This window comes from Chiloscyllium plagiosum, unplaced genomic scaffold, assembly GCF_037043375.1.
Source record: "Chiloscyllium plagiosum isolate Xiang-an unplaced genomic scaffold, Cpla_swu_hap1 HiC_scaffold_12, whole genome shotgun sequence".
Lineage (NCBI taxonomy): Eukaryota > Metazoa > Chordata > Chondrichthyes > Orectolobiformes > Hemiscylliidae > Chiloscyllium > Chiloscyllium plagiosum.
This window is the reverse complement of record NW_028270150.1, coordinates 3,189,493-3,210,566: the sequence shown is the minus strand read 5'-3', so window position 1 is coordinate 3,210,566 and position 21,074 is coordinate 3,189,493. Positions and strand designations below refer to the sequence as shown.

Here is a 21,074-nt window from a genome sequence, read left to right as displayed (position 1 = left end):
AATTGGTTCCAAATCCTGCATAAGCTTGTCTTTGTCCTTTAACCCTGTCCGGAATAAACAACTAATCCTGCTTCTTTCCATGTCTGACAATTTTATCTTTGATTCATCAATCCATGAACAGTTGTTAAAGTTCTGTAGTCAATAATATCACACAGGCAGATAGAGAGAGACAGAGACAGGCACAGAGAGAGACAGAGACAGGCACAGAGAGAGACAGAGACAGGGACAGAGATAGACAGACAGAGATAGCTGTTTTAGTGAGATTCAGAGTATCAGTGATGGTGAGGAGATGGTTGAGCAAATCAGTAACTCAGGAAATGCTGTGGCATCTTGGTAGGGAACAACGACTCAATAATTGGGATTTTGAAAGTGCAGACTGAACTCGGGGCATTGTTTTTACAAGGCTGGAGGTCAGGCTGGGAGAATGCAATTTGATAAATGTAGTGATTGGTGTAGGCCTTTATCAGTGAATGATACATGGCGTGAATAAGGCAGCATGTGATGGTGAAAGGATGGCCATGAATGAAGGTCATTGAGAGACATGGAAGGAGAAATTCAGGCAGGGTAACCAAGTGGAGAACTCAGGGGAGGGATCTTGGGGACTAGAGTTAGAAGTTGAGGGACGAAGACTAGAAATCTCAGTAACTGAGGGTCAGGCAGTTTGGTAATATAGAATCATAGAATTGTACAGTTCAGAGGAGGCCATTCGACCCATCGTGTCTGTACCGGCTCCTGAAAGGGCTACCCATTTAGTCCCATTCTCCAACCAAATCTCTTTCGCCCTCTAACTTCACTTTCAAATATGCCCAATTTTTTGACATTTTCCTTGTATCTAAAACGTCTCATTTCTGGAATAACTCAAGTAAATCTCCTTTGCACTCTCTCTCCAGGGCTTTAACATCCATCCTTAAATAAGGTGCTGAGAATGTGGTCTACAATATTCTGAATGTGGTCTGACCAATGACTTGTGGAGGTGTAGCATCACTTCCTTGCTTTTATACCCTTATGCCTCTATTTCTAAACCCAAGGATCCTGCAAACCTTCTTACTTATTTCAACTTTTAGCCACCATACTACTATTACCATCAAAGCAGGGGACCAATCCTGGTTCAATGAAGAGGGCAGGAGGACATGCCAGGAGCAGCAGCAGACTTACCAGAAGATGAGGTGTCAACCTGGTGAAGAGGAGTACTTGCATGCCAAAAGGTGGAAGCAGCAAGTGATAACAAGAGCTAAGCGATCTCAGGCAACAATTCAGATCGAATCTCTGCAGTCCTGGCATATCCAGCAAAGCGGCTGTGGACCAAACTGAGGAGATGACATTACAGTCTCTGTGCAAAGGGTAGTGAGTAAGCTAATGGAGTTGTGGGCTGACCGGACTCTGAAGTCTAGGGGACTTTCACCTTGTTTCTTAAAAGTGATGACAAGTGAGATTGTTAGTTGAGGGATAGGCATTAATTTTCTCAACTTAGCGAGATTCTGGAACATTTCCACAGACTGGAAAGTCAAAATATATTTGTAGAAATACATTTAGAAATATCACTACTTTATTCAAGGGAGGGAGGAACAAAGTAGGCAACCTTAGGCTCGTTAGTGTGACATCTGTCATGGGGAAGGTGATAGAATTGATTATTAAGGAGGTTATGACTGGCCGTGTAATAAAAATGCAAGATAATTGGATGAGTAGCATGTCTTTATGCAAAGTAAATCATATTTAGCCAATACCGAGGAACCTCGATTATGCGGCATTTGATTATCTAAATTTCAGATTATCTGGACAAGATGGCAAGGTTCTGATGCTTGACTAAACTGTGTTATCTGGCATTTAATTGTCCGAACGTTCAATTAACCAAATAAAATACTCCCCACCTCTGTCATTCGGATAATCGAGGTTCCTTTGTGTATTGGGATACGTTTGAAGGAGCAATGTGATCTTTGGATCAAGGGAATGAAGACATACTGTATTTGGGTTTCCAGAAAACACTTGACAAGATACCACACCAAAGCAGGAGCTCCTGGTGTTGGCGATACCATGTGAGGTGGGCTGGCTGGCTAGCAACAAACAGCCTGTGTAAATAGGTCTGAGTCGGGAGAAATCCAGCAGATGAAATGTAATGCCAGCAGACGTAAGGTTGTTCAGTGTGGCAGGAGGAATAAAATGCAGAGTATTTCTTACAGAGAACAACTGCAAAAATTCTGAGGGGCAGTGGGATTTTGATGTTCACGAGTGGAAGGCTGATGGGTTTACAGAATCACAGCAGCACAGAAAGAGGCCACTCAGCCCATCGTGCCTGCATCTGTGTTTCAAGTCAGCATCATTATCAAGTGCCAATCTCGTGCTTTTCTCCCTGCACTGAAAACCAGTTCTTTTCAAATAACCATGCAATGCCCCGCTTGAATGCTTCAGTTGAACATGCCTCCACATTTTCAGGCAGCAGTGTGGTCTATATCCTGACAGTTAGCTGAGTGAAAAGGTTTTGTTTTGCATCACCCTTCCTTATTTAACACATCACTTTCTATCAGTGCCTTTTGTTCTTGGAGGGTGGTTGGAGTTGTATGTGGCACACAGGAAGAATGGTCATGGTTGTTGGAGGTCAGTCATCTCAGCTCCAGGATATCTCTGCAGAAGTTCCTCAGGAGCGTGTCCTAGGCCTAACCACCTTCGGCTGCTTCAGCAATGACCTTCCCTCTGTGATAAAGTTAGAAGTGGGGATGTTTGCTCAACACCATCCAGGTCAAAGCAGCCTGCTTGATTGGCACCACGTCCACAAACACCCACAAGGTGCACTGCAGAAATTCACCAAGGATCCTCAGACACCACCTTTCAAGCCCACCACTTCCATCTAGAAGGTCAAGGGCAGCAGGTACATGGGAATATCAGCACCTGCAAGTTCCCCTCTAAGCCACTCACCATCCGGACTTGGAAATATATCACCTTCAGTGTCGCTGGGTTAGAGTCCTGGCATTCCTTCCCTAAGGGCACTGTGGGTCAACCCATAGCACAAGGACTGCAGCAGTTCAAGAAAGCAGCTTACCCCCACCCTCTCAAGGGCAACTAGGGACAGGCAATAAATGCTGGCGCAGCCAGTGATGTCCACGACCCACAAGTGAATTAAAAAAACATGCCTGGCCACCTGCAGATGTTCATGTACATGCTGTCGGCTCCCCTCAGAGTTGTACCATTGAGATGCCGCACTATCGGTGTTGTATTGAAAAGGAAAGTGTCATCAGCCCTGAGCATGATTTCTCCCAAGGCTGTACTGTGAGTATAATCACTCAATAAATTCATCTGAAAGAGTCTCATTCCAGCTGAACGGACATTGTAGAGGCAGAGGTATGGAGGAGCAGTCAGTGTTTATCCATAGGCAGCATGCACAGGTTCCACACTGGGAACACTGAGCTGAAAGAAAAGGAGATTAACACGGTTAGCCCACAGTGCACTTCATGGAATCTGTCATGGAGAAGGAGTGGGATTGAGGCAGCTTTTGGTTGGTCAGAGAGGCAGAGGGTCACCTCTCAGCTGGTCAGAGAGAGTAGGGCAGCAAAATATTTAATTTTATTTTCTCTCCTCTGTTCCAGATCCTATGGGCGGCCACCAAAGATGATCCATCTCGAAGCAAATTTTGTTCAGTTTAAAGAAGAGCTGATACCTAAAGAGGGAAACCGAGCCCTTTTAACCTTTCCTTTCCTGCACCTGTTCTGGACAGACTGCTGTGTGAGTATAGTGACCTGGATGTCGGTTTGCTCGCTGAGCTGGAAGATCCATTTTCAGATGTTTCGTCACCACACTAGGTAACATCAGTGAGCCTCTGGTGAAGTACTGGTGTTAGTGACCTGCTTTCTATTTATGTGTTTAGGTTTCCTTGGGTTGGTGATGTCAATTCCTGTTCTTTTTCTGAGAGTGCGGTAAATGGAATCCAAGTCAATGTGTTTGTTGATAGAGTTCCGGTTGGAATGCCATGCTTCTCGGAATTCTCGTGCATGTCTCTGTTTGACTTGTTCTAGGATGGATGCGTTGTCCCAGTCGAAGTGTTGTCCTTCCTCATCCGTATGTGAGGATACTAGTGAGAGAGGGTCATGTCTTTTGTGGCTAGTTGATGTTCATGTATCCTGGTGGCTAGTTTTCTGCCTGTTTGTCCAATGTAGTGTTTGTCACAGTCCTTGCACGGTATTTTGTAAATTACATTAGTTTTGCTTGTTGTCTGTATAGGGTCTTTCATGTTCATTAGTTGCTGTTTTAGTGTGTTGGTGGGTTTGTGGGCTACCATGATGCCAAGGGGTCTGAGTAGTCTGGCAGTCGTTTCTGAGATGTCTTTGATGTAGGGGAGAGTGGCTAGGGTTTCTGGACATGTTTTGTCTGCTTGTTTGGGTTTGTTGCTGAGAAATCGGTGGGCTGTGTTCATTGGGTACCCATTCTTTTTGAATGCGCTGTATAGGTGATTTTCCTCTGCTCTGTGTAATTCCTCTGTGCTGCAGTGTGTGGTGGCTCGTTGAAATAATGTTCTAATGCAGCTTCGTTTGTGGGTGTTGGGATAATTGCTTCTGTAGTTCAGTGTTTGGTCTGTTTGTGTTGTTTTCCTGTAGACACTGGTTTGAAGTTCCCCATTGGCTGTTCGCTCTACTGTGACATCTAGGAATGGCAGTTTGTTGTTTTCCTCCTCTTCAGTGAATTTTATGCCAGTAAGGGTATTATTGATGGTCTTGAAGGCTTCCTCTAATTTGTTTTGTTTAGTGGTGACAAATGTGTCATCCACATAGCGGACCCAAAGTTTGGATTGGATGGTTCATTCCTGATGAAGGGTTTTTGCCTGAATCGTCGATTTTCCTGCTCCTTGGATGCTGCCTGACCTGCTGTGTTTTTAGAACCACTCTAATCTTGACGCTGATCTCCAACATCTGCAGTCCTCACTTTCGCCTAGAGCCCTGATGTCAGAGATCCCATGGGTGCCATTCGTTTGTCTGTAGGTTTTGTTGTTGAAGGTGAAGTCCATGGTAAGGCATAGGTCCACTAGCTTGACGATGTTGCCCCTGCTGATGAAGTTAGTGGTGTTTGGTTCTTCTAACAGTGTAGTCAGTGTTTCCATGGCCAGGTTGATGTTGATGGATATGAATAGAGACCTAGAACAGAAGGGAAACAAAAACACCAATGGCATGGCATTTCAACCGGAACACTCTCAACAAACACATCGACTTGGATCCCATTTACCACTCTCTGAAAAAAAGAACAGGAAATGACATCACCACAAAATTGACATCACCACAAAATTGACATCACCACAAAATTGACATCACCACAAAATTGACATCACCAACCCAAGGAAACCTAAACACATAAATAGAAAGTAGGTTACCAATACCAGTGCTTCACTGGAAGCTCACTGATGTTACCAAATATGATGTATGCTGAAAACAAACCTTCCAGCTCAGTGAGCAAACTTACACCTAGAACCTCAACCTGAGCTACAAATCTCCTCAAAACTCACTAGTATAGTGACCTGTGTATATTGTGCATGTGTGTGTGGTCAGTGTCACTGAGCTGGTGCTACTTGATAGCCCTGTTGATGACATCTTCCATCACTTTAGTGATGATTGAGAGTAGACGGCTGTGGCTGGATTGGACTTATCTTGCTTTTTATATACAGGATGTACCTGGACAATTTACCCCATTGTCAGATAGATGCTAGTGTTGTAATTGTACTAGCAGAGCTTGGATAAGGGAGCAGCAAGTTCTGGAGCACAAGTCTTCAGTGCTATTGCTGGAATGTTGTCAGGGCCAATAGCCTTTGCAGTATCCAGTGTCCCATGGCATGAATTGAATTGGCTGGAGACTGGGATCTGAAATGCGGAAAAGCCTGAGATGGATCATCCACTCGGCACGTCTGGCTGAAGATTTCCTGTGAAAGCTTCAGCCTCATCTTTTGCCCTGATGTGCTGGGCTCTTCATCATTGAGGATTGGGGTATTATTGGAGCCGCCGCCCCCAGTGAGCTGTTTAATTGTCCACCACCATCTGTGACTGGATGTGGCAGGACTGCAGAGCTTCAATCTGACCTGTTGATTGTGGATTTGTTTAACCGTGTCTCCTTACGCTATTAGAACCATCTAAAATATAAAAAACAAATGAAATAGAATAACAGGAGTAGGCCAGGTTGAGCCTGCTCCACCATTTAATATTGCCATGGCTGATCATCCAATTCACTCCCCTGTCTGCACTTTCTCCCTCTGGTCCCTTTAGCCCTAATGACTGTCTAATACTGTTTTGAAAACATTGATTAATTAAGATGCTCCTCACTTCACTCCTGAATGACCTAGTTCTAATTTTCAGGTAGACTCCATGCTCTGCACACAACTCATCCTATTTGGTAGCTTCACCAGGTTGACACCTCATTTTTAGGTATACCTGGCGCTGCTCCTGGCATACCCTCCTGCACTCTCCATTGAACCAGGGTTGATGCCCTGGCTTGATGAGGAAAGTGAGGACAGCAGATGCTGGCGATCAGAGTCGAAGAGTGTGGTGCTGGAAAAGCACAGGAGCAGGAGAATGGACGTTTCGAGCAGAAGCTTTTTGGCAGGAATATTTCTGATGAAGAGCTTGTGCTCGAAATGTCAATTCTCCTGCTTGTCAGATACTGCCTGACTGACTGTGCTTTTCCAGCACCACACTCTTTGTCCCTGGCTTGATGGTAATGGTTGAGTGGGGGATATGGTGGGCCATGAGGTTACAGATTGTACTGGAGCAGGAGGTGGTAACTAATTAGTTGACTCTTGCGCACAGACCCTTGGCTGTGTGAGAGACAATGCCCAGAGGTAATGGCTGGGCTGTGCAGTCCTGTCCCTGTGTGATATGTGAAACCTGTTCTTCAATTTGAATGTTCTAGGACACTGAGGTTTACAAAGCAACAGCGAAGGATGAGATCACAAAATGGCAAAACATTTTAAAAGCTTACAGCAGCTCTGATTGGCTGATTGTTGTCGTGGAGAGTGATGCCAAAAAAAAGAATAAAACCAACATTCTCCCCAGGACATCGATCGTTGACAAGATCAGAAATGACTTCTGCAACAAACAAAGTGACAGGTAGTGGAATCCACCATTTCTCACTCTCATTTCAACCTCACTCCCCCATGATTCCTCCGCCTGTAACTTCCTAATCTATCCATGTCTACAGTCAGCGGAGAGTCTGTCTGACATTACACCCAAGCTTGTGTCGCTCTTTCTGACTTGTCATTTTCTGTGACAGATGTGTGGTGCTGACAGATCCCCTGAAGGATTCTTCCCGCACTCAGGAATCCTGGAATGCGTTCTTCACAAAGCTCCGCACTCTGCTGCTTATGTCATTTACCAAGAACCTGGGCAAGTTTGAGGATGACATGAGAACAATGAGAGAAAAGAGGACAGAAGCCGGCTGGAGTTTCTGTGAATATTTCATGGTTCAGGTATGGCTGCCTGAGTCTCAGACAGTTCATTTGGAATCTCTCCGTTGCCAAAAGAGGGAAAGGTTGCCTGTCGGCCTGTTGCTGTTTGACTGAAGCAGCCACACTGTTTCACTGGGAGCAGGAGCTATCATGGAGCCCTGCATGAGGCCTGTAGTGCCCACCTTTTCCAGCAAAGCTTAATGAAGGGAAGAGAGGAATGTGAGCAGTGACCTACTGTAGGCTTATCTCTCCCTTTCACTCCAGAGGAAGCACATTCTCTGTCCCTCTTTCTGTGGCCCTCGCCCCCTCCCTTCTTGTCTCGCTCTTTCAGGTGAGAGGGGAAAGATTTAAAAGGGACCTAAGGGGTAACTTTCTCATGCAGAGGGTCGTGTGTGTCTGGAATGAGATGCCAGAGGAAGTGAGAGAGGCTGGTACAGTTAAAAGATTTAAAATGCATCTGGACGGGTATATGAATAAGAAGGGCTTGGAGGGATATGGGCTGGTTGCTGGCAAGTGGGACTAGATCAGATTGGGATGTCTGATGTGGATGAGTTGGACTGAAGGGTCTTTTTCTGCACTGTGTGACTCTATGACTCTGTGTGTCTCTGTCTCTTTCCCCTCCCATCTCTCTGTCTCTTTCTCTCTTTTTTTCTCTTCCTCCTTTCCCCACATCCCTGAGATGTGAGGAATGTTTACTCTGTAGGCAGCACACTGTTACAGTCCCTATAGACTCCCTCCAGCAGTACAGAGCAGTTGTTGTGTGTCCTGTACAAAGGTGACAGGGAATCGTGTGCGTGTTCAGCTTCATTGATAATGTTTCTGATTCTTGTGAAGGAGGAGTTAGCCTTTGTGTTCGAGATGCTGCAACAGTTTGAAGATGCCCTGGTGCAGTACGATGAACTTGATGCACTCTTCACACAGTATGTGGTCAACTATGGTGCGGGAGGTGAGTGGCTTTCTCCAGTTAAGCATAGAAAGATTCCTGAACTGTCCACAACTGACACAGCTCCCTACTAACAGCTAAAGGTTCTCAAAAGTAGCTTCAGTCCTGAGTGGTGAAGGAAATGAGTATGAGAGAGAGAACGCATGTGCAACAGATAAACCACATGTTGCAGCTAAATATGACCTCTGCTTGTCTCGTTCTTCATCTGGTTATCTGGATAAACCTGCCTAATACTGACCTGTCTGATGTTTGCATCTGTTCCCTTGTATTTCAGATGGAGCCAATTGGCTGACCTCTTTCTGCCAGCCAGTTCGAAGCTGGAATGGGTTGGTGCTTCGCAAACCGATCGACATGGAGAAGAGGGAGCTGATCCAGAAGAACAAAGCCACACTGCTGGATCTGCGTAGCTATCTGTTCTCAAGGCAGTGCACTCTGCTCGTCTTCCTGCAGAGACCATGGGAGGTAGCACAGCGAGCCCTTGAGCTTCTTCACAACTGTGTCCAGGAGCTAAAGCTGCTGGAGGTACTGCCCACACTGGCATCTCCGCTTTGTCTTCCCATATCCCTCACTAGACTATCATTGAAAATAAAGTTGATGTTGAGGTCTCAGGATTTTCTTATTCTCCAGTAATGCAGTTGAATGGAACAGTTGATGTCAGAGTTTGGGAAGACTCCATTAGATTGGAAAGTAGTGAGTGTATGTCCTTTATCCAAAATAGAGGGAGACAACAAGAAACAGAAATTTATACGCCGTTTAGCTTACTGTCACAGAGAAAGTGATAGAATTCATCATTAAGGAACTTCAAAATATTCAAGCAGTCTGCTTCCCTGTGTTTTCAGGAAGAGAGTTCCAAAGGCTCAAGACCCCCTCAGGGAAAACATTGAACTTAATCTCTATAATCTAAGGCTGCCTGCTTCACTGTCCACGATACCACCAATTTTGACATCATGTGCAAACTTACTAACCATGCCTCCTAAATTCTCATCCAAATCATACATATAAATTACAAACAATCCAAAAATAACCCTCCACCACCATTCTCTGTCTCCAAACCTCGAGCCAATTTGGCAAGATCACCCGGAGTCTCTCCTGGTCTAATTTTACTGTGTTTACCATGCAGAACCTTATCAAAGACTTTACTAAAGTCCAGGTAAACAACGTCTACCCCTCTCCGTGTATCAATATTTTTGTTATGTCCTCAAAAAACTCAATCAGGCTTGTGAGAGATGAGTTCCCTCCCACACAGCCATGCTGACTATCCCTAATCAGTCCTTGTCTCTGTAAATCCCATCTCTCAGAATCCCCTCCAATGACTTATCAGTAATGTCCCTCTCACTGGTCTGTAGTCCTCAGGCTGCCCTTACGGCCTTTCTTAACTGAAGGCACAACATTAGCCTTCCTCTGACACCTCATTCGTGGTTATAGATGACAAAAATATTCTTGCTAGGGGCCCCACAATTTCCTCCCTAAAGTCCCACAACATCCTGGAATACACTTGATCAGGTCCCGGAGATTTATCTATCTTTTATGTTTTTTAAGACCTTCAGCACCTCCTTTTCTGTAATATGGAATGTTTTCAAGACATCAATATTTATTTCTCAAAGTTCCTGAGCCTCCATGTCTTCAATATTTTAGTATCTCTCCCATCTCCTGTAGTTCCACATTTGGATGACCTTGTTGATCTTTAAGCAGAGTTACAATGGGCAGAGTGGCCTCCTCCTTGATGCTGAATATTCTGTGACCCAGTGACCTGTCTGTTCCCTGTTCAGGTCTCTGTTCCAGGCGGTGCCCTGGATTGTTGGGTCTTCTTGAGCTGCCTTGAGGTCCTGCAGAGAATTGAAGGCTGTTGTGATCAAGTCCAGCTGGAAAGTAATTACTGCCACACTGTCGGACTTTGGAGTTACGCTACAGAAAAGGTACTTCAGTGACTCAGTAGCTGAGTGAACAGAACTCCTTATCCGGTTGGGGTTACAAACCCACATTCTAGAGCCATGAGATTAACATACTAATGAGGATGGATTCGCAATGTGGTAATGATGTGCTGAAATGATCTAAATCAACACTAGGAGTAATAATTATTTCTAATATTAATTCTTAATGTTTATGAAGCATTGATGGTCAGGATGTCCTATAGTGGTACTGTCACTGGACCAGTAATCCAGAGGCTCTCACTAATGCACCGGGACCTGGGATTGAATCCCACAAGGCAGATTCAATCAATAAAACACTGGTCCCATTAACATGAACCAGTTAACAAACCTTCTGGTTCTCCAGTGTTCTTTAGGGAAGGAAACCTGAGATGGGATTAAGGTTGGCTAATCCTTTTGCCTTTGTCTGGTTCAATTTACACGTAACTCCAGACCCACAGCAATGTGGTTGACTGTGAACTGCTTTCTGAAATGGCTGAGCTGTTTATCAAAAAGCAGCATTAAAACCCAGTAGGTGTCCTTCCAGCTGTGGGACAGTTCAGGAAGGCAGTTCGCCACCATCTTCGAAAGGACAATCAGGGATTAGCTGTTACCACTGACTAGCTCCCACAGCCTACATCCAGGAACATGAGCAACATTCTTCCCCCCCCCCCCCCCCCCCCCCCCCCCCCCCTCCCCCACTGCCCTCTGGTTAGGGGCGATGGGGCATGTTGCTGAGGAGGCAGCTGGGTGGGGGTGATGGCTCAGGGATAGGAGGGGAATGCTGGGAGTTGGTCATTGCCTAACGTGAGCCTAGACCCTGTGAGGATAGTGCGACAGGTGTCTGAGTGAGCCAAGAGGTGAGAAGACAGTAGTCTCCAGGTGGGTGACCATCTCTCAGCTTCTCCCTCACTGCCCAGTGATGTCTCCTCAATCTGCCGTTGCCTCATGGTGTACTGCATTTATCTCCTAATGGACTGGGGCAGCATCCTGTTCAAAGGCCTCTTGGAATCCATCTGGAAATACAGGGCGGTGGCTCGTTTACTTAGACAATGCTGTGTGTATGTGACATTGCACTAACCTGGTCTAAAATCTGTAATCCATCAGCTGCAGTCTCTGGGTTACTTGTGTGGCCTGATCTCGAAGAGAGGACCAAATTCCGAAGAGCTGAACCGGACAGTGGATGTGTTGGCAGGACTGGGATCTGAGCATCCTGAAACCGGTAAATAGTCCCCTGAAGTGTTTTCTATCTCTTGCCCTAGTGGCATAGGCCACTCTCTCACTCTCACTGCTTGTGTAGGTATTGGGTTTGAACAAAGTGATGAATTTTGATGTGAGTGGGGCTGACTGAGATGATCCTACCTGGGAATGAATGCTGGATTCAGCAGTGAGATCCAATGAGCAGACAGAGTCCTATCTGCAGGTGCTGAAAGGATGTATCAAATTGTGGGAAAGACTGGGATTGGGATAACTGTTTCAAAATAAGGGATTTCTCATATGAGATGGAAATAAGGACGTTTATTTTACTCTGAGGATGATCGACAGCAGGGCCATTGTATAGTCAAGGCAGATAGACCCTTGTTAATCAAAGGGGTGTTCAAAGGTGATCAGGGTTAGGTGGGAATGTAGATTTGAGGTTGCAGTTAGATTAGCCACTCGCAGAGTAGGCTCAAGGGGCTGAGACACCAACTCCAGCTCCTTGTTCACCTGGTTGAAGATTTGCTATCACACTGGGATTGTTTCATATCAGCTGTCCTTGACTGGTGTTGCTAGGCTGTACTCGGTGTGCTGCAGCGGTCTCTTGTGGGGACACTCAGTAATGCAGCACTCCTTTGCAATGATTGTATCGGCCATATGGGTAAGTGGCTCAGCATCAAAATTCGCACATCTTTTAGACTTACCCCTGAGCAAACACCCAGCACCTATAGACAAGATAAAACAATGAACTGCGGGTGCTGGAGATCTGAAACAAAAACAGAAATCACTGCCAAAACTCAGCAGGTCTGGCAGCATTCGTGGAGAGAAGGCAGAGTTAACATTTCAAGTCCGATGACACTTCCTTAGACCCTACAGACAAATCTTATCTTCCTGCTGTACAGTCTTTGACATTAACACCTAGTGACTGTACAATTCATATGCATTCTATTTTAGATCGACAGTCCTCTGGTGTCAGTGTGAATTATGGAAACCTCTAACTTAATCCTCTTCTTGTCAAAACTGAATTGATCATCATGGACTTACCTGATCCCCACTTTGGGGTGACTGCAGTGTTGGTGTCCACTCTACACTGGATTTATAATCCACCCTCTATATCGACATTTCTGTACAGAAGACACATGACCTTTCCTTGAATGTTACTGAAACAAAACTTGCATCAATTCAGACCTGGTCAGTCTCTCATTGACCGAGAAACTCTGGAATATGTTGGAATACTTCTCAGATCTTGGCAAGCTTTTATCTGAAAGGAGATCCAACTCCAGGTCAGCTGAGTAACTTCAATCTTAGAACATTAGAACATTCCAGCGCAGTACAGGCCCTTCGGCCCTCGATGTTGTGCCGCCCTGTCATACTAATCTGAAGCCCATCTAACCTACACTATTCCATGTACGTCCATATGCTTGTCCAATGACGACTTAAATGCACTTAAACTTGGCGAATCTACTACCGTTGCAGGCAAAGCATTCCATACCCTTACTACTCTCTGAGTAAAGAAACTATCTCTGACATCTGACTTATACCTATCTCCCCTCACTTTAAAGTTGTGTCCCCTCGTGTTTGCTGTCCCCATACTTGGAAAAAAGCTCTCACTGTCCACCCTATCTAACCCTCTGATTATCTTGTATGTCTCTCTTTTACAAGCTACGGCTGTGAGTTTTTTGCAACAAATATTTCCAAGTGTCAGTAACAGTCCTCGTGTACGGAACCGTGGTCATCACTAACATCTGCTCTATTGTGGGACCTGCTCTGCTTGTCTGTGACACACAAGAGAATTAGAGAAATGTCTCTCTTGCATCTGAGCAAGCGTTAGTGTGCCTCTTGAAACCAGTTCCACAAGCACTCAGGGAAAACTCCTGCAAAATCAACTTGGATGGGCTGACACTGTGTACTCATAGTCTGAAACTGTCTGTCTCGGTTTCTCAATCCTTACACAGCCAATGTCAGGGGAAGACAAAGAAAATGTCCAAAGATTATCTGTGGCTGTCCCTGAAGTTCAGCAGCTTGGAAATTGATGACAGAAAGGAGTTTGTTTCTGGTTGTTCAAGACATCAACAACTTGTCCAATTTGAGTCTAAAACCCTTAATGATGAGGCAGAGACAGGAAGATAAGGAAGCAAATCCTGCTCTCTGCGTCTCACTGCCCCATGCGCCCAAAGATTTTCCTGTTGAGATCAACCTGTTCAGTCACATGAAGACTCATGGGAGAAACATGACCCATTGCAGATGTAATCCTCCAGCTCAGGGACAACCAATGAGGTGGCCCCTGCTGGAAGCCATTTTATAACACTGGGATAAATGCGGGAAGGATTTACAATGTCCAGCTGTGTATCATGAAAAGATCATTCCCTGGGGGATGCACTGAGTTGTGGGATTATACAGGGCTTTTAGTGTGTTCTCTCTCTCCTAGGCAGAGTCAAGATGTGAAGAGCATAGATATCAGGAATGTGACTGCAAGGCATCTTGATGAGAGGGAGGTAGCTGAGATTAAAGTAGGATCAGAAATTGTCCTCCGTGTGCTGGGAGGCTGTGCAATCGCAAGGGACAAACGGAGACTCTGGGGCAGATGACTCCCAGGATGATTATGTCGATTTTAGAAACCTGTAAACATTTAAATGCAGCTTGTCTTTACTACCTCAATATAAGCAAAAGACTGATATCACTTGCTGTGCTCTCTTTCAGCAAACAGCCCACAGAGTCCATATAAGACACTGAATGAAGCACTGTCGTCTGTCGAGGCATTTGAAAAGCATTATTTGGTGAGAATGCTCTTACAAAGTAGGCCCTGGTGAGATTGAGTGTGGGTGTAAGGGTGGTTGGGAGGGTACCTTGTCTGTGATCCTGCTCACTGTGCAAATGAGTGTCGCTGGTGGAGGGACGGGATACTTGTGGATATGGTGCCAATCAAGTGGGCTGTTTTATCCTGGACAGTGTCAAGCTTCTTGTGTGTTGTTGGAGCTGCCCCATCCAGGGAAGTGGGGAGTATTCCATCACCCTCCTGACTTGTGCCTTGGGGATGGTGGACAGGCTGTCAAGAGTCAGGAGGTGAGTTACTCTCATCAGAATGCCCACTCAGCACTTCTGGCTGAAGATTGCTGTGAAAATTTCAGCCTTACATTTTACACTGATGTGTTGGGCTCTTCTGTCATTGAGGGTGGGGATATATGTGGAGGCTCCTCCTCCACTGAGTGGTTTAATTCTCCACTACCATTCATGACTGGATGTGGCAGGACTCCAGGCTGGATCTGATTCGTTGGTTGTGGGGTCTCTTAGCTCTGTCTATCATTTGCTGCTTATGCTGTTTGGCATGTGCATGGTATTGTTTAGTGGCTTCACCAGGTTGACACCTCACATTTTGGTATACCTGGTGCTGCTCCTGGCATGCCCTCCTGCACTCTCCATTGAACCCGGGTCGATGCCCTGGCTTGATGGTAATGGTTGAGGGGGGGTGGGGGGGTATGCAGGCCATGAGGTTACAAATTGTGTTGGAGTACAGCTCTGCGGCTGTGGATACTGTCATCTGCATCCAGCAATTGGTAAGGATGAGGTCAGGTATGTTTCTCCCTCTAGTTGGTTCCCTCCCCACCTGCCGCAGACCCAGTCTAGCAGCGATGTCCTTTCGGACCCGACCAGCTCGATCAGGAGTGCTGTTGCCGAGCCACTCTTGGTGGTGGACATTGAAATCCCCCACCCAGAGGACACCCTGTGTCCTTGCCACCCTCAGTGCTTTCTCATGGAGGAGAACTGATTCATCAGCTGAGGGAGGACAGTACGTGGTAATCAGCAGGAGGTTTCCTTGTCCATGTTTAACCTGAAGACACGAGATTTCATATGTTCCAGGGTCAATGTTCACTCACTGGGGTAACACAATGGAAATTATGCCCCGTTATTCCCAGAATCCTGCTGCAAATTGAAAGATTTTTAGAAGTATGTGTAACTCCCGAATGTACCTGCCTTTCAGACACCTGTTGACAATAAGTACAGACCATATACAGGCACATTAGAGGAATTACAATTAATTACTATAAATAGATTCAAACTACTGATAAACAAGTCTGAAATGTCTACAAAGTTCTCTCCCACTTACAAACTCCCACAGCACACACAGATGGACAAAAAGGGGAATTAAAGTCGTGGATGTTATGGGTGAAGACAGCCTGGTAGCAGTTTCATGGTGAATGGTAGGGCCTTAAGGGGTATATTGGGAACAGAGACACCTTAGAGTTTAGGTGCACAGTTCTCTGAAAGTGGAGTCCCAGGTAGACAGGACAGTGAAGGAGAGTTTTGGCACACTGGCCTTCATCAGTCAGGGCATGGAGTATAGAAGTTGGGAAGTTATGTTGCAGTTATACAAGATGCTGGTGAGGCTGCACTTGGAGTATTGTGTTCAGTTTTGGTCACCTTGCTATAGGAAGGATGTTATTAAACTGGAAAGAGTGCAGAAGAAATTTACCAGGATGTTGCCAGGACCCAAGGGACTGAGTTATAGGGAGAGATTAGACAAGCGAGGACTTTTTTCTTTAGAGCATAGGAGACCTGAGGGGGGACTTTATACAAGTGTTCAAGATCATGAGAGGCATAGACAGGGTGAATGCACTCAGTCTTTTTCCCCAGGGTTGGGAAATTGAGGAGTAGCTGGCATCAGTTTAAGGTTCGAGGGGAAAGAATAAAAGGGAACCTGAGGGACAACCTTTTTACCCAGAGGGTGGTACGCAGATGGAATGAGCTGCCAGCGGAAGTGGTTGAGGCGGAAACATTAACAACAGTTAAAAGGCCTTTGAATAAATACATGGACAGGGCAGGTTTAGAAGGATATGGGCCAAGCGCAGGGAAATGGGGTTAGTGTGGATGGACATTTTGGTCAGCATGGACCAGTTTGGGCCAAAGGGCCTGTCTCCGTGCTGTAGGACTCTGACCAGTCTTTGGTTCTTCCACATTCTTTTTCCCATTTCAATCCACAATCAAAACTGGAGGCAAACAAAGGCATGTCTTCACCCCACATAATCTCCAACAGACTGGACTGTCTCAGGCACCATGATCACAATCCCTGTTCGAGCAGAGATGGTGACACAGTGATATATAGTGAGGAGGGAGTTACCTGTGAGTCCTCAACATTGACTCCAGACGCCGTGAAGTTTCTGTACGTGCCTTTGTGTGTCCCTCTCTGTGCTTGTGTGTGTGTGTGCGTGCGTGCGTGCATGTCTCTCTCACACTTGCACACTCTCTCTGTCTTGGTGCCTGTCTCTGGACTGTGTAGCTGCAGCCAATGGGGTAGGAATTAGAGTGTGTCAGAAATGCTGAACTTGATCAGTGTGTGTTTTGGTGCCACAGTCTGACTTGGCTGGCAGCTTGGTCACTTTTCCAGGTTGGGCACGTGCAGATCATACTCAGACAGTTAACAGTCAGCACAGTGCCCAGAACGAGCTGAACTCTGTGTTTCTAATCATTCTCCTGTCCTTTCAGTTTAATCATCATCATCTCTCTGCAGCTCTGAATGGTGTTGGGGCTGTTAGTGTCAGTGTGAGCTCCACTTGAGATGAGTTTATAGGGTAAGGGATGCTGGGTGTGTGGACCTGTGGAATGGATACAGGAAGGATCTGGGAGTAAATGGCACAGGGTGATCCCATGTGTGGGCATCGAGGGTACAGGGTGATCCTGGGCGTGGGGGTATAGGGCGGGCTGGGGGGGAGATGGGGATAGGCTGCGTGGCCATTGTGTTTGTCTATTCAGTAATCTCTCTCTCTGTCTTCTCCGTGCCTCTAGGAGCTGTCTCTCACTGCCTTCGATATGTACAAAACCATTGTACAGAACCGCTCGGCTCAGCTGCTAGGGAAGGATCTTGCGGACTTCTACATGTACGTATGGAGTGTTCTAGAACGAGCTATCCCAACGCGCGATGGCCTGGGCTTCCTGCTGTGGTGTCTGTGACCAAATGGAGCAGAGTGACAGTCTCGGTGTGTCAGGAAGCAGCACGTTGTGATAGGAATGGTTCAGGCCGAAGGGGGAATGAATAGCTGGCTCTTGGAAAGGGAGAGACCTCCACAGAGCTTCCCCTCAACCCCCCTCCCCAGCTCCCCAAGTTACCCCCTTACCATCCGCAGCTTCCGGTGTCTCCCCACCCCCTTCCCTCCCAACTCCTTGCCCCACTCTCCATTCCTGATGAAGGGTTCCTGCCTGCAATGTCAATTTTCCTGCTCCTCGGATGCTGCCTGACCTGCTGTGCTTTTCCAGCACCACTCTGATCTATACTCTGATTTCCAGCATCTGCAGTACCCACTTTTGCCCCTGTAGGAAAGTTAAACCTATAAAATAAAATCAAGAACTACAGATGCTAGATATCAGAAACAAAAACGGAAATTACTGGAGCAATGCAGCAGATCTGGCAGCATTTGTTAATGTTTTGGATCTACTGACTTTTGCTCAGGCCCGTCACTGAACTCAAAATGTTACCTCTGCTTTCTTCCAATGAATGATAACCCTGCATGGGCTGCCTGCAATCCCCCGATGGTGATGGCTGTGAGATCTGAGAGCCGTGATCACACAGATTCTGTCTGTTTACCCCAAACTTCCCCCAGAATTCACATTGACTCACCCGGGATTGCCCCACCCCAATCCTACAGTCAATCTTCAAGAAGCTCTCTGAGCTGGTGTAAACTGCTCTGGAGTGGGCTAAGCAGGGTGGAAAGAGATTAATACGACTTGGGGGAACGGGGGATGAGCCAGAATTCTGAAATCTTGCTCTGCTATAAAAGCAATTTCTTCTTGGTTTAATGGTCTAGAATCTGGTCATTTTGTTTCTCTGTTTATAGGCATAAAGGGGAGCCGCAGAAAGCGTCACTGTACCTCCAGGAGGCACTGAAGACGTACCAGACTGAGGGCTGGAGCTTGCTAACCGCCCATACCAGGAAACAACTGGCTGAGTGTCAGAAACAGCTTCAGCAGACCCAAAAGTATCCTTCTGTACACTCCGCTGTCTGTCAGGGACATTGCTCACAAACACGGTCACACTATCAACTCATAACCACACCCAACTCTCTCAGCTCATCCACTCTGTCTCAATTACCCTCCCCCCTCCTCCAAACCCCAACTAAAGTCATCTGCCAACTCCCTGAGGCTGCTATAGGTGGCAGGGTGGAGATTGCTGGGTGCTGGCCAAGATACTTAATACTTCAGTGGCCGTAGGTGAAGTGCCAGATTAGCTAATGTTCAGCACGGCTTTTGTGATATATGTGAACAACTTGGATGAAAATGTGGATGGGTGGGTTAGTAAGTTTGCAGATGGTAGAAACGTCAGTGGAGTTGTGGATAGTGTCGAAGGTTGTCAAAGGATACAGCGGGATATGGATCAGTTGCAGATATGGGCAGAGAAGTGGCAGATGGAGTTTAAGCCGGGTAAGTGTGAGGTGCTGCACTTTGGGAGATCAAATGTTGGGGAAAAGTATACAGTTAATGGCAGGACCCTGAACACCATTGATGTACAGAGGGATCTTGGGGTTCAAGTCCATAGCTCCCTGAAAGTGGCCACGCAAGTAGATAGGGTAGGAAAGAAGGTGTATGGCTTGCTTACCTGTATTGGTCAGGGACTTGAGTACAAGAATCAGGACATCATGTTGCAGTTTTATTAGACTTTGGTTGGGCCACACATAGAGTATTATGTTCAATTCTGATCACCACATTACAGGAAGAATGTGGAGGCCTAGGAGAGGGTGCAGAAGAGGTTTACCAGGCTGCTGGCCGGATTAGAGGATATGAGCTACAAGGAGAGGCTGGAAAAAAACTCAGGTTGTTTTTTCTGGAGCAATGGAGGCTGTGGGGTGACTTGATGGAAGTTTATAAAAATATGAGATGTGTAGGTAGGGTTGATGGGCAGAATCTTGTTTCCAAAGTTGAAATGTCTAAAACTAGGGGCATGCATTTAAATGAGAGGGGGCAAGTTCAAAGGAGATGTGAGGGACATGTCTTTTTACACAGGGAGTGGGAGGAGTCTGGAGCGCACTGCTGGGGTGGTGTTGGAGGCAGATATGTTATGGGCATTTCAGAGACTTGTAGATAAGCACAGAATGGAGGGATATGGACCAAGGGCAGGCAGAAGGGATTAGTTTATTCCTGTGCTGTACTGTTCTTTAATCTGATGCCCTTGTAAGGGAAATTATTGGAATACATTCTGATGCACAGGGTTAATCAGGGATGGTCAGCACGGATTTGTTAGAGGGAGATCCTGTCTGGCTAATTTGACTGAGTATTTTGAAACAGTACCTCAGTACATTGATGAATGTGGTATGGTTGATATGGTTTACATGGCCTTAGTAAGGAAAAGGTCCCATATAGAAGGCTAGTCCAAAATGTAAGTGGCAACTGGATCCAAAATTGGCTGTAAATTAGAGACAAAGTGGGGGAGTTGTGTTTGTAATTGGAAGCCTGTGACCAGAGGTGTACCACAGGGATCAGTGCTGGGTCCCATGCTGGGTGTGAAGGGAAAGGGTGTAATTAGTAAGTTTGTAGATAAGGTAAAAATTGTTGTTGATAACAAGAGGATGGTCTCAGGCTATAGGCTTACATTGATCAGCTGGAAAATCCAACAGAGCAATGGCCAATGGAATTTAGTTCCATCTGATGAGGGTGAGGTGATGCATTTTGGGAGGTCTAACAAGAGAATGATATACACAATGAATGATAGATCCCCAGGGAATATTGAGGAACAAAGGGACCTTGGTGTACAAGTCCATAGATCCCTGAAGGTGTCAGCACCGGGAGACAGGGTGACGAAGAAAGGTTACAGGATGCTTGCCTTCATGAGCTGGGCGTAGAATAGAGGAGTAAGGAAGTCATGTTACACTTTCTAAAACATAGGTTAGACCACAGATGGAATAATGTCTGCAGTTGTGGTCACCACACTATCAGAAGGATGTGATTGCACTGGAAAACGGGCAGAGGAGAATCATCAGGATGTTGCCTGGGATGGGAAATCTCAAGTTATGAGGAGAGACTTGATAGACTGAGTTCGTTTTCCCTGGAGCACAGGAGGCTGGGGTGGGGGGGTCTGATTGAGGGATACAAGACGTAGATGAGCAGTTAAAAAGCCAGAACCTAGAAGCTATGGGCCAAGTGTGGGCAAATGGGATTAGTGTAGTTTGGTGTTGTAGTTCTGTTCGCCGAGCTGGGAATTTGTGTTGCAGACGTTTTGTCCCCTGTCTAGGTGACATCCTCAGTGCTTGGGAGCCTCCTGTGAAGCGCTTCTGTGATGTTTCCTCCGGTATTTGTAGTGATTTGTATCTGCCGCTTCCGGTTGTCAGTTCCAGCTGTCCGCTGCAGTGGCCGGTATATTGGGGGCAGATCGATGTGCTTATTGATTGAATCTGTGGATGAGTGCCGTGCCTCTAGGAATTCCCTGGCTGTTCTCTGTTTGGCTTGTCCTATAATAGTAGTGTTGTCCCAGTCGAATTCATGTTGCTTGTCATCGGAGTGTGTGGCTACTAAGGATAGCTGGTCATGTCGTTTCGTGGCTAGTTGGTGTTCATGGATGCGGATCGTTAGCTGTTTTCCTGTTTGTCCTATGTAGTGTTTTGTGCAGTCCTTGCATGGGATTTTGTACACTACA

General features: G+C 46.2%; 1 protein-coding gene across 1 annotated transcript in view; it reads left to right on the top strand.

The window, feature by feature from the left end:
• trappc10 (trafficking protein particle complex subunit 10) overlaps nt 1-21,074 on the top strand; it is a 148,300-nt gene that overhangs the window by 66,931 nt on the left and 60,295 nt on the right. The window contains exons 3-12 of the mRNA XM_087992426.1: nt 3,579-3,714; nt 6,877-7,073; nt 7,237-7,432; nt 8,246-8,357; nt 8,629-8,876; nt 10,124-10,270; nt 11,369-11,483; nt 14,159-14,235; nt 17,240-17,331; nt 18,286-18,426. Of these exons, the coding sequence (XP_087848552.1) occupies nt 3,579-3,714; nt 6,877-7,073; nt 7,237-7,432; nt 8,246-8,357; nt 8,629-8,876; nt 10,124-10,270; nt 11,369-11,483; nt 14,159-14,235; nt 17,240-17,331; nt 18,286-18,426 (1,461 nt within the window). The remainder of the gene's footprint in view (nt 1-3,578; nt 3,715-6,876; nt 7,074-7,236; nt 7,433-8,245; nt 8,358-8,628; nt 8,877-10,123; nt 10,271-11,368; nt 11,484-14,158; nt 14,236-17,239; nt 17,332-18,285; nt 18,427-21,074) is intronic.